Source organism: Rhipicephalus sanguineus, chromosome 8, assembly GCF_013339695.2.
Source record: "Rhipicephalus sanguineus isolate Rsan-2018 chromosome 8, BIME_Rsan_1.4, whole genome shotgun sequence".
NCBI lineage: Eukaryota > Metazoa > Arthropoda > Arachnida > Ixodida > Ixodidae > Rhipicephalus > Rhipicephalus sanguineus.
Window position 1 is genome coordinate 164,428,362 of NC_051183.1, and position 16,957 is coordinate 164,445,318.

Genomic DNA, 16,957 nt, shown 5'->3' on the forward strand with positions numbered 1-16,957 from the left:
AAGTGGAGAGGGGAAACGGGAGAGGGGAAGTGGAGAGGAGTGGAGAGGTGTGTGGAGAGGGTATGCGCATGCGCAGTAAGGGTGGTCACGCCGCACACCACCACCACTACCACCACCACCGGTTTGAACTCCGCTATAAGATGCTTCGCATCTAAAGTTACACGAAAATTTGCTGTGCGCGCCCTTTTCACGGTTAAGACGGCGAACGGGTCAGCGTATGAAGCTACAAGTTAATTCGCGTTAAAACTGAAGCAACATCTTTTGACGAAGATTAAAAAGCACACACGTAATAAATAATGCTAGAATGTTTTCTCACAAAGTTTCAGTCACCTTTATTCAATGAAAGAATTTCGCGAAAGCTACTTCTTAATGTGGCGTCCCGATCCTGGCTCTTGACCGGAATCAAAAGACGTCATCAGTGTCATGAGTAAACGTCGATTACAGAACACACCGAGATGTACTGCTTGCTACACAATTGCCTAGCACGATAACGTAGCATTCGTTAATGGCATTACAACCTTTATTGTAGCACGACGCACACAAATACGCAGTGTAAGTTCATCAGAAGCAAGGCAATGTGAAGAAAAGGTTCATTTTATTATAGCAGTGTATTTCCATATCCTAACATTTTTAAGACGATATTTCCGCCTTGTTTGTGGGATAGGGTTATAGTTCCGGTATAACGCTTTCGAATGAATGAGTTACGATAACAATGACAATAAACGGAATCTAGCAGACTTATTTGCTCTGTGAAGCATTATTCGTAGGTGCACCCGTGAGAAAATTTTATTAAAATATTTTGAAACTTTGAAATAAGATCGAGTTATAGTGACGACTGAAAAAAAAAGTTTCAAAGAGCGCGAACTGCAGAGCTGGCCCGGTTTCGCGTGTGCTTAATTAAGCAGCCATGCGATCTCTAGGCGTGAATTTTACATGCAGGCCTTGAGTGGGACGCAATACTAGCTCCAGCGACATCTGAAGGTCTTCATTTGGGATCATCGACTGCACCGTAAACCGCCTCAGGATTTGGGCCAGAAGAATCTTGTCCTCCAGTTGAGCGAACTTTTGCCCTGTTGGATAAAGGGAAGGAAAGGAACGAAGCTGTATTTGTCTGCCCACTTCGGTGGCAGAATCGCAGGTATAGGCCTAAAGGCCTTCTGCGCTGCCCACATGGCCCTGCGAAAAAAAAAAAAAGCGACGACCAGCGCTGCCGTGGCAGCTGCGGAGCAGATTCCTCATGACAACGTTTAATCTTAACTCGTCAAGCGAAGCATTGCAATGAACTGCTTGCAGTGATGAATTTTTGCAGTGTGCGAGACCCTCATAGGGAGTATCAAACGCGTTCAAACACAGCAAGGAAAAGACGAAACATGTGAGTCCTTATATTCACATGATGTCACACAACATAAGAGAATCGCTTCAAAGCATCACGTTCGAATTGTACTTCCTGCACCGTGTAGACTGCCCAAGTTGTGCGCAATAACAAACAAAGGCAAACGCCCGGGTCGCGCGAGAGGAATAAGTTTACAGTGTTCCCTCGCAATGTTGTCCACGTGATTCCCTTAAAGCTGCGGCCACCAATAAACTGGAAAGCCAAAGCTAGTTGATTGTGCATAGTCGACACACCGAGAAAGACGTAAAAAGAAAAGAAAGAACACATTGTCCAGAAGACGAGCGCGAACTACCGACCGTTTATTTGCTGAAAAATGGCATACTAGGTGAGAGAAAGACCCAAGTAGCACGTGCACAAGAGAAGAGCCATCAGCGTTACGCCATCAAATCTGTCCCTGCCTTCTATCTAGATTTCTTTGTAAAAAATGACACTTCATCATCAGTTATACATAGCGATGACGCACTAACACACAAATCATCGCCCATGTTGCGCATCGTGAAGGCCTCGATAATCTTTCTTACTCTTGTATCTCTAGATCGTGATACAACTGTGGTGCTTTCGAGTTCCTACTGACAATAACACCTGCTGCAATGGGTAGCTAAGTTACCAGGGTGACAAATGTATTGGCTGTTATAATAAGGCGAAAGCCTTCAATGTCTCACACTCGCGGCGTCCGTCCGTCCATGCTATGGAACGGCGCCAGCTGTGGCAACCATGGCGTTGGCTGTGGCCTCCCCCTCACACTCTCTCAGCAATGACGTGATGGCACAGCAGCGCCAACACCCTCTAGAAAAATATGAAGGCCTTAGCTTTCTCCGCGTGACGTCACACGATGGGGCGGATTGGAAAAAAATAAGGAGAGCTGTTCAAGAGAGGTTGTCTCGCAGGTGCACTGCGCGGAAGCTTTTTTTTTTTCTGCAAGAACAATCATGCATGCATTTAAAAGAAATTAGAGGACAAGAATACAGTAGCACGAAAGCATTTATTTACGAAGCCCAGTTTCTTTTTGTACTTGCTCTATATTAGAAGTAATACATGCAGTTATTTGGCCTCGACAGTTGCGGCTTTCCTTTTTTTATTTATTGGCAGCGTCGAGAAGTTTGTCGTTCAGCTTCCTAGAAAAGTTCTTTAGCAGAACGTTGGTGCTGCACCGCAGGATGTGTTTAAGCACTAGTTCAATCGTATGGCCATTCTCACACGTATGGAAGTCGGACTGCTATTGACTAGCCATCAATTGTAGCGTCAGTTTCGGACGACCTGGCGTTGTTCAGGCATCATAAGCAGTGCTGGCTCTGTAGCGAGCTGCTCTACCACAACGTAGCTGTGGGCAACTGCGTTAAGTGCAAACATTGATGGATAAACTAAGCCTCCTCGGTCCAGCTGCTTCACGAGACCATAATGTTCGTTTGTGGCAGAAACTGTGATCTCCTTGTCCACGGTCAACGATTCCCTGCATTGCGCGCAATTCAACGTTTTAAGGAAGGCGTGTACTGCATAACCTGCAACGTAGACGAGGACTGGGAGGACGTCCTGCATCTTCGTAAGAGCCTGGCTGGTCGCAACAACGTTGCTGCTGGGAAGCAATGCCTCGACAATTGCTTTCGGACATGTTCCCAGTGCTGGTCAGTGGAAACTGTAGGCAAGGTACTTTGCAGGTGCAGCTTGCTTTCGACTTCATATATCTGCCTGATGGAGATGTGATATTGCGCACCTGCCGGCTGCCTATACTTTCCAAACCAATCTTCAAGGCAATCGGTCTGTATCTTCCCAAAAAGAACATACGACATTCTGAGCTCTTCGAAGCTGTACCTAGCGAGCTCAACAAGCGCATAGGTAGTGTGTTCGAGAGCAGCGTGAGTTTCCTTTGTCAGAGTACCCTTGTCAAGACCTTTGGTTTTCCACTCATCCAGCCATTTCAGAAACATGTGCAAGAAGGCAATTTTTGGATCGTTATCAATGGCAAGCACTGGTTGTTGGAACTGATCTCCCAGACTTTCTCCCTTCCATGGAGTTTTGACGTTTACAATTTTCCACCTCTTGAGTACGATATCGATGAATGTAGCAGTGGCCTTAAAAGACGATAGGTTGTGCTTTGCTCCAAGAGCGCGTAACGCCTCTGGTAAGTGATCATTGAAGATTTGTAAAGCAAGCTTTACTTCCTGCCTTTCAAGATTCGAAGGGTAGAGGGCTTTTCTCGACAGTCCATAGCCATATTTCAACAGCTGGTTACACTCTTTGCTGTGAAGGTCCCTGATTGTCACAAATGACGCTGTTTGCATTCGCTCTGGTTGCGGCGTGTCTCCTTGGATCTCTGGGAAGTAGAAACAAATTTGGTCATTCTTCTGATTGATCCAGTTATTTCGTATGCATTTTAGAATGTGCACTGGGTCTATAACAAAGAACAGCGGCCTTGAAGGGTCTGATGGATGTTGGTACACAATTGTGTTACGAGGAAATGATTCGAAGAGTGACATCGCTTTTCTGTTGACAGAGTTGTTGTCGCTGACGACGCACATAACACGGTACCCAATCTTTTCCAGCCCGCAAATCACTTCTTTAAGCGTCTTTTGCAGGAACTCCGCCTCTACTCGGTGCACCGGCACGATGTGCGCAACTTCTTTGAATTTACACGTCAGGCTGCGCACCATGAAAACGAGCGCACAGTTAGCAGCTTCATTTCTATTAAGCGCGGCGCCGGTAAGAGCCTGTGAAAACTACCTGGCGGGCGAGGTCTCACCTCTAGCCTACGACATTCTAAAACGAGCCGAGAGGGATTCGGACCCCTCACCTAAACGCATCATTTGGACTCCGGGCCACCAGGGCCTTAGAGGTAACGAGGCTGCGGACGCGGCCGCCCGCGCGCTTATCCCCCGGGCACCTCACCCAGGCTTTTCCGGCTCAGAGATGCAACCGCTTCTGCGATTCAAAGAAATTCTGGCTCACTATTGTGAACGCCATCGGCTTTTCCCGGTCCCTGCTAAGGGCTTGAGTAAAGCCGATGAACGAACCTTAAGGCGCCTGCAGACCAACACTTTGTTGTGTCCTGCAATAGTGAAACATTTTGACCCGAAAGTTGATGGGCGGTGCCCTCACTGTGGGGAAGTTTCCGATAACTTTCACATGGTTTGGGCATGTCAATTGAATCCTTCCATTCCCCCTAACCCTTCCCCTACTAGAGAGGCATGGGAGGCAGCCCTACTCAATTGCTCAGGCCTGGAGTCTCAACGGGCTCTAGTCCAACGGGCGCGGGTAGCGGCGTTGTCCAGTGGAGTCCCGGAATAAGGACTCCCCCTATTGTAAAGGGTCCTTTTGTGCCTGCAAACTCTCATTTTAATAAAAGTTTTTTCACACACACGCCGGTAATATTACCCCTTTTGTAGTCAAAGTAGGGTTTTATATGTATTTCATCTACCATAACTGTGACAAAGCGCTGGTCATCTTTCAGGTCAGAAATTCTTTTCGCCATATAGCTGTGAAATGTTTCGCTCTGATGCTCTTGTTGAAGACTCATACCATAAGACGAGCACACTGATCTGATTGTCATAGGATAATAATAATAATATCTGGGGTTTAACGTCCCAAAACCACGATATGATTATGAGAGACGCCGTAGTGGAGGGCTCCGGAAATTTCGACCACCTGGGGTTCTTTAACGTGCACCTAAATCTAAGTACACGGGCCTCAAACATTTTCGCCTCCATCGAAAATGCAGCCGCCGCGGCCGGGATTTGATCCCGCGACCTTCGGGGATTGTCATAGGATGCGGCAAGGTGATGCTTCCATGGCTGCGCATGAACGCGTACGCATGGGGCAATATAGTGAAAAGAATGCAGCAGAACATCATGAAATCAGCAGAGTAGAGCCTGCGCTGTTTTTCGATAGGTGCAAGGTGACTTGCTCCTTCAGAAATCGAATACAGTTGGCGTCGTCTTCTGCTTGGGACGTGCACAGCTGATCTAGCATTAAACAAACCGCCTCGCAAATTTGCGCGACTGAGTTGCACACCTAGGTCACCGTCCCACTTCTCGATGCCTTCCAGGAGTTCCACCATACCCCATTCACTGTTAGCGATTTCGGGAACGCAGAGATTTGCGCCTAGCTTTTTTACGGCTGTTTTCATGAAGTGTAATTTCACACTCAAGTCTGCTTTCACGCAAACAGAGTATTTCAACCACGGCGCTTCATCGTCGACGGTGTGAATGAGAAGAATCCTTTCATTTCTTTCGATTACATCCCAGAACTTCATCTCTTGGCTCCTCAAGTGGTTGGCAAGTTTGCTCAAACTGTTGACTTTATCCTCCTCGCGTGCTCTGTTAAACGCCTCGTTGGATTCAGCGATGGCTTTCTGAAGGGCTGCATTCTCTATGCGCGCGCACTTGGAGTCAGGATCTTCCCTTCTCGCGGTCTTTCTGGACATGTAGCTCGGATAATTCGGGAACTTCAAGGTACAGCGTCTGGGCGAAGGCGCACATGAGCTAACGGCACTGTCATTACGCGGCCAGTTGCTTGATCTGTATGCGTGGCGACTCGAATAATGTCGTCGTCCATGAAATGAAGTTCGCATACCTAGAAAAAAAAATTTAGCTCCAATCAGCAAACCGATGGCTACTTGTCATACAAACGTGCGGCTCATGAGCCACTTGCACATGCACGTATATATAATTTGAATTAACTAACACTTAAACACGAAAAAACAAGAACTTACCCTAGAATTTTCGGTGACCGTGAGGTTTTCCCGTGGCACAGCACGAATCCAAGCGTTCCTCAGAGCTTAGTCTCTCGGGAACTTGAAGACGTGCACCTTCGTGTCCCCCGTGTAGTTACCGCGGCATCGACGTACACAGCATTTGCACGGCATCTCGGCGTCGTCGCTTTCACATTCCTTTCACAGTGAAGAAAACACGGCCAACTGAACAGCGAAGAGATGTGTTACGTCTGTACAGACGTGCCGGGGAATAAGTTTCGGCAGACGCGCGATGAACGCGCACCAGCGCGATCCTGACGCGCGGATGCGTTGTGTCGCGGCGACTAGAAAAACTCGCTCGCCGCCTCATGCGTTCGTCCCATCTGCTGACGTAGCGCGAGTGGAAAGGGAACATAACTAAGGCCTTCATATTTTTCTAGAGGGTGTTGGCAGCGCATAGCAACTGTTGCGCAACGCGGCGACGGCATCAGTCGGCGGCATCCGTGCGGCGTCCATCCGTCAACGCGCAACAGTTGCGCGTTGCTCCTTCCAACGCACCTTGCGCTACTGTTGCGCAACGCAGTGGCGGCGTCCGTCCGTGCCCCCTCACACTCTCTCAGCAATCACGTGATGGCACAGCGGTGCGCGCGGCAACGCTCGTTCGTCAGACGTCTCGTTGGTTCCCAAGGGATTCCACGGCAAGCGTTCCGGAGAAGCCGATACCATGTACCGTCCCGATACCATGGCATAGTCAGTCGAATGGCCACAGGCTTTCACCGAACACACTTTGGAATTTACAAAGCGTCCTTCATTTTTTTTAGGGGCGAAGCTCCTTAAGGCGGCACCCGTTCGTCCCTCGTAGTCGTAGTCGTAGTGCGTAACCAGTCTTACGCTTTGACCTCCAAGGTGGTGCCGGTGGGAGATTTTTCCTGCGCGTTGTTGAACAATAAAAAATTCGCAGCGGTAGCTAAAAGCCGACTTCTTCTGTCTCTCATTCCCATTAGCAGCCATTCTTTACCTCCAAGGTAGTGCCTGGTGAGATTTCTCCTGTGCGTGATTAAACAATAAAAATTTTGTTCAAAACGCCGTTGATTGATGAAATAAACCAACGAAAGACGCCAGATGTTTTGTAAAAGCAAAACGGAAGAACGCCAGATGTTTCTAAAGCAAAACGAAAAGACGCCAGCTGCTTAACGAAAGACGCCAGATGTTTTCTAAAGCAATGGTTTTCTAAACCATGAAAATTCACAGCGTACATGTAAAATTAAAGTGAGCTGGAAGTCGTCATAACTCATCGAACCTTTAGTATAAACGCGCCCGATCTCACGTCGGTGATGATGTACTGGGCAGAATTCACGGAAGATTCACGGTTTACCGATGAACCTCCGCAGCTTCGCCCACTCATCATCATTCACTCCGTGGATATGCTGTGATTTTTTTTTATGCTCGCACTTTGTGTTTTTGTACATCTTTCTTGGCGTTCGTGCAGCCCGTCGCAAGTGTCAACTAGCATTGGCCAGGCTGGCAGATGCTTTACCGAGACGGCTAAGGAGTATGTGCGTATACATGCGACTGCTGCTGGCTTTTGTAGCGTTAGCTACACTTGCCTAGCCACAGCAGGTTTCGCGGGGGTCATCATGAGCCCTGCTGCGCATGCGCGCGCGACTCGCCGCTGCTGCTCTGCGCATTCGAGAGGGGTGACGTCGTAGCCATGGAGTGCTGTTTCTTGGGCGAGTTGGAAATTCATACTTGGAAGGGTAGCGCTAGTAGACACGGACTAGAGGAAGACACACGGACACACAGACGGAAGCGCTCTAGCAACTGGTTTTTTATTGAAAATCCGCCCTACATATATACATCGCTTTTATGGCCACGTGACAATTTCAGCGCAGTGACGAATTGAGGAACATAATTTCTTTTTCTGACAACACTATCGACGGTGTGCTGACACATTTCGCCCCTTCTTTGATTATGGTCCAGTCCAGCCGCGCCCGACAGGATACCCGACAGGATACCCGACACAGGTGCTCGTCTCCGTTGCGAGCAAAGTGCTCTCAAAAGTTCGCCACCCGGATGGTGAACCTGCCTCCGCATCCAGGAAAAAGGAGAAGGTGGCAGTGATCCCCTACATACACAAGATCTCGCACAGGCTGAAAAAAGTAGCGAGTCAGGTGGGCGTAAAGGTGTTTTTTTCAGCACCCCATAGGCGTGCGCACAGGGGGGGCAGGGGGGGGCGGCCGCCCCCCCTAATCACCTAACAGGGGGGCGCAAAATCTGCCCCGTACATTGACCCTTCTAGTCACCTAAGAGGGGGGGGGGCGCAATATCTGCCCTATACATTGACTAGGAAGGGTGGGGGGGGGCGCTGCGACGACCCTTTGCCCCCCCTAATGGGGAACCCTGCGCACGCATATGCAGCACCCGATAAGCTAAGCCGCCTGTGTAAGCTCACCGATCCTGCCACTGAAAAGCCGAAAGGGTGCCAGAAAAAGCACCAAAGTCCTTTCGGGCCATGCGCAGCAGGCGTGGTATACAGTTTACCACTGACATGTGGCGGGATATACATCGGCCAAACGGGCTGTTGTATCAATGATCGGCTACGGGAGCACAAACAAAACGTTGCTCGATACAGGGATGGGCACCTGTCCACACATTGCAATGATTGTGGTTGTTCACCTGTTTATTCAAATTGTATCATAATCAGCCGCCACAAAGATAAGTGCACTCGAGAAATCATCGAAGCAAAGACCATAATCAAAGAAGGGGCGAAATGTGTCAGCACACCGTCGACAGTGTTGTCAGAAAAAGAAATTATGTTCCTCAATTCGTCACTGCGCTGAAATTGTCACGTGGCCATAAAAGCGATGTATATATGTAGGGCGGATTTTCAATAAAAAACCAGTTGCTAGAGCGCTTCCGTCTGTGTGTCCGTGTGTCTTCCTCTAGTCCGTGTCTACTAGCGCTACCCTCGTAGCCATGGCGCGCGCAGGTATTAGATGCGAAGTATCTTAAGGCGGAGCTCAATCCGGTGGTGGTGTGCGGCGTGACCACCCTTACTGCGCATGCGCATACCCTCTCCACATACCTCCTCTCCACTCCCCCTCACCATTCCCCGTCATCTACCCTCTCCCACTTCCCCTCTCCACTCACCTTCTCCCATTCCCCTCTCCACTTTCCCTCTCCCCTCCCCTCTCCCATTTCTCTCTCCACTTCCCCTTTCCACTCTTCCTCTGAAACGCGGGCTAGACATGCCGAAATTCTCTCCTGCGCAAAGCCGCGATGAGCTCGAGCGCATGCGCGTCCCCTCCCCTTCTCTCTCCTCTCCTACGCTGCCCCCTCTCGCCCGCCTGTCGACCGCGTTCCCCGCTCGCCCTGTGAGAATTAACGGCCAGGCTAGATGGAAGATACGACGCGCGTAGCGTCGCTCTTCGCGTTCCACGACGCGAGCTCGGTAGCATGCCCAACGAACGCCAACGGAACGCGATCGTGCATGTGCTCCGGCTTCGCATCTACTAATGGTCCCCTTTAGCGGGAGATGGTGTATTCGCCTTCGTTGTGCAGTCGCCGTCTGACAGTGCGCTGGTGCCGCTTGATAGCGCCTCTGACTGGCGTTTGCAGGTGGGTAACGCCATGGAGAAGGAGAGCGCAAATGCTGCTCAACGGCGCAGAAGAGCCGAGAAGCTTATGTCATCGGATCCCGAAGTAGTTGCCTGGCAATTAGCGCTTCAGCGTAAGAAGAATGAACAGAGGAACGCTAAACGTGCTGCGGAAAGCTAAACGTGCTGCGGAAATCTGGAAAGCTCAGAATAATCAGCTGAACCTTTGCTAGCGCTACGTATATCCTGGCATAGCCGAGCTAAGCCACTGCAAATTTTTGGCTGACCACTGTGTTTTTAAAAAAAAGGGCAACATAAGACCGAACTTGATATCGTTGAGGTTTTTTTTCCTCAGTGAAGCTGGTGACAAATGCGGGACCTATTTCTTTGTCTAATCATCTTTTTCATGCAAAGCTGCTCTCTTTTCGTCACGTGTGGTTGATTAGTCTACCCACCACTCGCGCTCATCTTTGACGCATTCCTTCGTGTGAAATCTTTTAAGATTTTTTAAAACCATTTGATGCTGCTGGTTGAACCAGACTTGTCAATATGAGTTTGCTTTTTTCAGAACTAAGTGATTGTGGCACATGTTTGTGAACAGGTGACGGCTAAAAGACTGTACTCCGTCTCACAATTACCTTGCAGCACTGCCGAAGCTACGAAGACAAGCTACGGCATGTCTACTTCGCCTTGGAGGATGCAGCTAGAACGTGGTTCGAGTACCAGGAGCGAACCCTGACAACATGGGACATTTTTCGCACCAGGTTCCTGACAACATTCACCAACGTCGTCCGCAAGGAGAGGGCCGAGGCTCTGCTCGAAACCCGCGTGCAGCTGCCAAACGAAAACGTGGCGCTCTTCACAGAAGAAATGACCAGACTGTTCCGCCACGCAGATCCTGAATTGCCCGAAGAGAAGAAAGTTCGCTCCCTTATGCGAGGAGTAAGGCAGGAGCTGTTCGCCGGAGTGATGCGGAACCCACCCAGCAGCATCCAAGAATTTGTCTCTGAAGCGACGACGATTGAGAAGACGCTAGAAATGCGCACCCGACAGTACAACCGTCACCTGATTCCCGACAGCGCAGCTGTGCACGCCCTCGGCTCCGACGACCTGCGCGAAACTATCCGAGCCATCGTGCGAGAGGAGCTGCGGAAGCTCTCTTTTCCACAGCCTGAGGTGACGTCGATTGTTCAAGTTTTGTACGAGGAAATCCAGCAGTCACTTGGTGTTCGTATGCCAGCACAGCAGCAGCCGCAAGCTATCAGCTACGCTGCTGCAGTGCGCTGTCCCGTTCCCCCTTCACGACAACGTCAAGAAACCACATCGCCACAGTTCAGTCACCAGACACCGCCGCCACCGACGCCCTACCGCTCTTCTGTCGGCCAGCGCTACGCGCCAAAGCAAACCGACGTTTGGAGCGCCTCCGACCATCGTCCACTCTGCTACCACTGCGGAAAAGCCGGGCACATCTACCGCCGCTGTCAGTACCGAAAGATGGGGCTACGTGGTTTCGCCGTAAACGCTCCGTCTCCACAGCGGGGTGAACGATCATACGACATCGGCGACTACCTCGCAGGAGCGCAGTGGACACCTCGAGGACCTTCCCGATCGCCGTCGCCAGCCCGCCACGTTTCTCCGCAACGCCGACTATACACTGGCCCAACCCGGGGACTGTCACCTAGCCCGTATCCAGAAAACTAAGGGCAGAAACCGATGGAGGTGCGGTTGCTGTACGACGAACTACCGAAGATCCTCCGCCGCCGACGACGACGCCACGAGGAAACCCTAAGAACACGACGCAAACAACACGGAGCCCTGACAACCAAACCGCACGGACCGAAGTAGACCTGACGACACAACGGGGAAGCAGCGGAATAAACCGACGTAGCCGTGACGCGACGCCACGACCTAACTGCAACGCAAAACGACAAACTAGCGACCTCAATGTTCTTATCGGCGGCCACAGAGTCGCCTCTCGTCGACACAGGAGCCGACTATTCTGTCATCAGTGGACCGTTTGCCACGAAGTTGAAGAAAGTCAAGACCGCCTGGGAAGGCCCCGAAATTCGGACTGCTGAAGGACACCTAGTCACACCGGTGGGAGTCCGCACAGCAAGAGTCACCATAAATAATCGCACTTATCCTGCGAGCTTCGTAATCTTGCAGCATTGCTCGAGGGATGCCATACTTGGCATCGACTTCCTAAACCATCACGGCGCCGTCATCGGCCTAAGAACCAAGTCGATAACTCTATCGTCGGAGAAAGCGACGCCGCCGGATACGAATCCAAGTCAACGTGCTCGAGGATCAAGTCACCATTCCTCCTAGATCCAGTGTCATAATTCCCGTCGGCACCGTAAAGGCTGAATACATCAAAGGTGTCATCGAGAGCGATCAGCGTTTGCTGCTAGACCGTGATATTCGCGTCGCAAGAGGCAGTGCTCGGCTGCATAAAGGAAATGGCACCGTGATGGTAACGAACTTCAGCCAAGAATACAGACACCTGAGCAGTGGCACGACGATTGCGTACATCGAATAAATTTTGGCTGTCAGCGATGCGTTTGCCTTTTCAGATTCTGACGAAGCTACAACGACAACCCCAATGCCTGAGTCATCTTTCGACGTAAGCCCAAGTCTTCCCGCTCGCCAACAGCAACAGCTTCGATGCCTTCTGCAGGATTACAAGGACTGTTTCTCGTCGTCATCGCGGGTCAGCAAACGCCCCTTGCTAAACCCTGTAGTACAGTGCTGGGCAGTATCGAAGATACATGTATCTTAGATACTATCTTAGATACTCTTTGGGTATCTTGTATCTATATCGCGATACGCCTCGTAAAACGAGTATCTGTATCTGTATTTCCGATACATTCAATAATGTATCGTGTATCTTAATATACAAGATACCGCACTCGCATAACCACTGTGCGAAACAATTATCGCTGGCTGAACTCCGCTTCTCAAGCTGGTAGTGGCGCAACTAAACCACCTAAATAAAACTAAAGACAGTGACATAATTTATCTTACCGGCAGAGTCCTCTAATGAGAGCAGGCGATGAGGTCTGCGCGCCGCTATTAGTGGAGCAGAGTCACGTGGCAGCGCTCGCGCAGTCACGACAGAAACAAGCGCGCGAACGCCTACGCCCAGCCCACGTAGTTTTTCTTATTTCTACTTCTTTTTCTCTTTAGCTGTGTCAGTTACATGACATTTGCTCTTAGTCACGGTCCTGCGTACTCCAATGAGTGCATAAAATTCTTACGCTGCTTTAGTGTCGTTATTGAAGATTCTCTTGAGTAGTGCTTCGTTACGAAATCTGAAGCATGCAAGAATGGGATTGCTTTGCGTCTCATGGCTTTCACACACCGGCGATATGAAGGACCTCGTGCACGTAGGCTTGCCTTACATGCGATGGCATTGACTTATATGCAAATAAGATTCTAAGAACTATAGCACCACTGATACCGATGCTAGATCTAATAGAACAAGCCATTACCTAACAAATTATATCTCGCTGTACCGTATCTGTTTTTTCCTGCTATCTGTATTCACAAACTTTTTGAACTCATAATTTGATCGTTAGCACGAATGCTTTCTTGGCTCATCTTTAAAAGGCGCGAAAAAAAACCACAACGGACAGGTAGGAAGGAGACAGGACGACGCGCTTCTAGCAACTGAAGCTTTAATCAAAAAGCGAAAGAAGATATACACACACATTACAAAAACAAGAAAAAGAACCAGACCACCGCAGAATGAATATGCATATAAAAGATAAAACACCGGGCACGTTTTTTCTTCTTTCGCTTTTTGATTATATCTTCTATTATATTATATCTTTTATATCTATTATATCTTTTTGATTATATCTTGAGTATATCTTCTTTCGCTTTTTGATTAAAGCTTCAGTTGCTAGAAGCGCGTCGTCCTGTCTCCTTCCTACCTGTCCGTTGTGGTTTTTTTCGCGCCTTTTAAAGATGAACTTCAACCAACTCGCCCAACTGTTCCTGCTAATTCAGTATCTTTCTTGGCTGTCCTCCTTTTGCATTCCTTACATTACCTAGGTCTCTATATTCTTTTTTCCGGCGTGGTCGCTGCAATATATCTTTTGTAAAGTGCTGCCAAAATAAGTGCTGTGCTTTATTCTTACTTTTAAACGTCTGCGTTATCTCTGCTACTGTTTACACATTTATGCTTCACTTGAGTTCGCTGTTCTGCCAAGGTAATTTTGAAAAGAACTACATAATTATGTGGGCGTGCCTAGAGTATGCAGTACGAAACATTCTGCTTACCTCTTAATAAAATAGTGATATTGATTTTGCAATATAATAATAGAAATTATTAGGAGCCATCTTAAAGATGTCCGAAGAGGGATTTGAGAAAAGTTTATACCAAAATTTTCTGATGAGCGTCCTAACGAGTCATTTCCGGCAACTTTACATAGGCACTGAAATTTCTATTGTCTTACCTTAACTGTTAAGTTGACGATACTCCATGCTTAATCGTCATAGCTATTAGGGGTCCAGCCTGTAACGTGTTCCTCTACTTATTCCTCTACTCCTCGTGCTCCTCCACTGCGCTTGTCCCGGTCTGCTTGTCGTCCATGTTCTCTAACGCGCAGTTACATCGATTATGAATCACCAACTGGCCCAATCGTCCATTTTGATCATCTCCTTATTCATTGTGAGTGTTTGATACGGAACCCCCATCCTATTTTACTTATATCTGTATTCCTTTTGGCTTCCCTGAATTTTTTTCTATTACTGACCGCTAGATAATCAGAGCTGTAAGTGGCAATATCGCGAATAGCGGCTATGTCCTGCGACGCCTTTTGTAAATATACTTCCACGGTCTTTTATTTATTTATTTTGGTGTGATTGAGTTTAACCCGCCAAAATCTGTCAGCACAACTCGGCGCAAGACGCGCCAGTGTTTGGGAAGCTTCGCGATTCTTTCCCGTCGTTCTGTTCAAATTACGCGCAGGGCGCGAATAGTCTAGTTTCTTCGGGAGCCTGCACAAGCACCAGCGATGACGCTAGAAGGATTGATTCCTAATGTATAAAAGACAACGCGTTCCGCCGATGATCAGATTACTGGCTACTGTGATCGCCGCTATCACTGTGCAGCGTGCTTTGATTGTACTTCCAGTTACTTAGTTTTCGTGGCACAAGTTAGCTCAGTAAAGAGTTTCGTTTCTACAATTTGACTGCTGCCTTCTTAATCGTCGTATATCTAGTGACAATACAATACGTGTTTTACGCCAGCAGATAAGTAGAATATAAACAGGCATTGCAGTTTTATGTCCACTACTTATACACTATGTGTCACAGAAAATGTTGCTCCCAACATTGTTTCTGCTGTACACATGTCCGGTGATTCGGTATTGCGTAGCGGTGGTTTACGGACAAAATGAAACTCCACGCCGGTATTTCCACCATCGTGTCAAGGCTTCTTATTGAAGTTCTTGTGATTATATGGTGACCCTATAGCTGGTCGGCAAGCTTAGCAGCAACTCCTATCAACCACAAAATGACAAGCAAGAAGTAATGTCCGCGAAGTGTATAAAGAGATGTCCTGTTAAGCAGTTTAAACGAACCCCAGTAAGTTGTTTCGGAACTAATGTACTTTGAGTAGGAAGGACAAAACTTTTGATTTACTAACAGATATTTTATTCAAATGAAACAAAATTGGTCGCAGTTAAGAAATTTTCATGTAGACATTTTTGTGCATTGGCGTTTGCTGCTACATTATATGGATCTATAATAGCAAATTTGCGAATGTATCGAAGTATCTTAAGATACAATTGGCAAGTATCGTATCGGATACAATTAGTGCGGCAGTATCTTGTATCTGTATCTCAAATACTTCTTTCCTGAGTATCTTGTATCGTATCGCGATACAATTTCAAAGTATCTTTGCCCAGCCCTGCCTGTATCATACCGGAAGAAAATGCTCGACCATTCCGTCAGAGTCCCTACCGGGTTTCGACGCGAGAACGGGAGGTCGTTAAGAAACAAGTCGACGAAATGCTACGCGACGACATCATCCAGCCGTCCAAGAGTCCGTGGGCGTCTCCCGTAGTGTTAGCGAAGAAGGACGGGACCCTACGTTTCTGCGTGATTATCGTCGCCTGAACAAAATCACAAAGAAGGACGTGTACCTTCTCCTACGGATAGACGACGCCCTGGATCGACTCCACAACGCGAAGTAATTTTCGTCGATGGACCTCAAGACCGGCTACTGGCAAATCGAAGTCGACGAGAGAGACCGAGAAAATACTGCCTTTATAACACCGGACGGCCTCTTCGAGTTCAAGGTCATGCCTTTTAATCTTTGCTCGGCACCTGCGACTTTCCAACGCGTTATTGATACAGTGCTGGCTGGCTTGAAGTGGCAGACGTGCCTTGTGTACTTGGACGACGTCGTTGTGTTTGCCTCAAACTTCGGCGAACACCTCCGACGCCTTGAAGCTGTACTTCAAGCAATCAAAACGTTCGGACTCACCCTGAAGCCCGAAAAGTGCCGTTTCGCGTACGAGGAGCTCCTGCTCTTGGGCCACGTCATTAGCAAATGCGGAGTTCGCCCCGACCCGCGGAAAACAGCTGCCATCGCTGCCTTCCGCCGCACACCGACGAAGAAAACCTAGTCGTGATTGTCTACGTTCAGCGCGCCGAAGAAGCCCGACAACTCGCCCGCCTACGCATAAAGAATCAGCAGGCGACCGACAGCCGCCGTTACAATCTTCGACGACGCTTCGTGAAATACCAGCCCGGCGACCGTGTTTGGGTCTGGACGCCGATACGCCGACGTGGACTTAGTGAAAAACTTCTTCGGCGATACTTCGGGTGATACTTCGGGCCATACAAGGTGCTTCGACGTCTCGGCGCTCTTGACTACGAGGTCATCCCGGACGGCATTACGAACTCCTAGCGACGCCGCGGACGACCTGAAGTCGTCCATGTCATGCGCCTAAGCCTAAGCCGTGAGTATTCTATCCCTGCGTCTTTGGTGAGTCTCGACTTTAGAGATAGCTCTCTGTAGGGAATCCTGTTTGTTTCCGCATGAACCTTTGTGTGCCCAGATCGTAATATCGTCCGCGTAAATCGCGTACCCTAGGTCCTTTTCTTCTCCTAGCATTATCGCTAACTTATGTTTATGTTGAAAAGTAGCGGCGAAAGAATTGAACCCTGGGGCGTTCCGCTGTTTGGCGTGCTAAATGGTTGTGATGTAGTTGATCCCGGGCCTATGGTTGCCGTTCTGTTGCTCAAGAAAGAGCGTATGTATTGATAAAC

General features: G+C 48.8%; 1 protein-coding gene across 1 annotated transcript in view; it reads right to left on the bottom strand.

The window, feature by feature from the left end:
- Positions 1 to 519: 519 nt before the first annotated feature.
- Positions 520 to 16,957, bottom strand: part of LOC119402449 (cytochrome P450 4c3) — a 215,430-nt gene continuing 198,992 nt past the window's right edge. Inside the window, exon 11 of the mRNA XM_037669602.2 lies at positions 520 to 1,070. Within this exon, the coding sequence (XP_037525530.1) occupies positions 898 to 1,070 (173 nt within the window). The 3' untranslated portion in view covers positions 520 to 897. The remainder of the gene's footprint in view (positions 1,071 to 16,957) is intronic.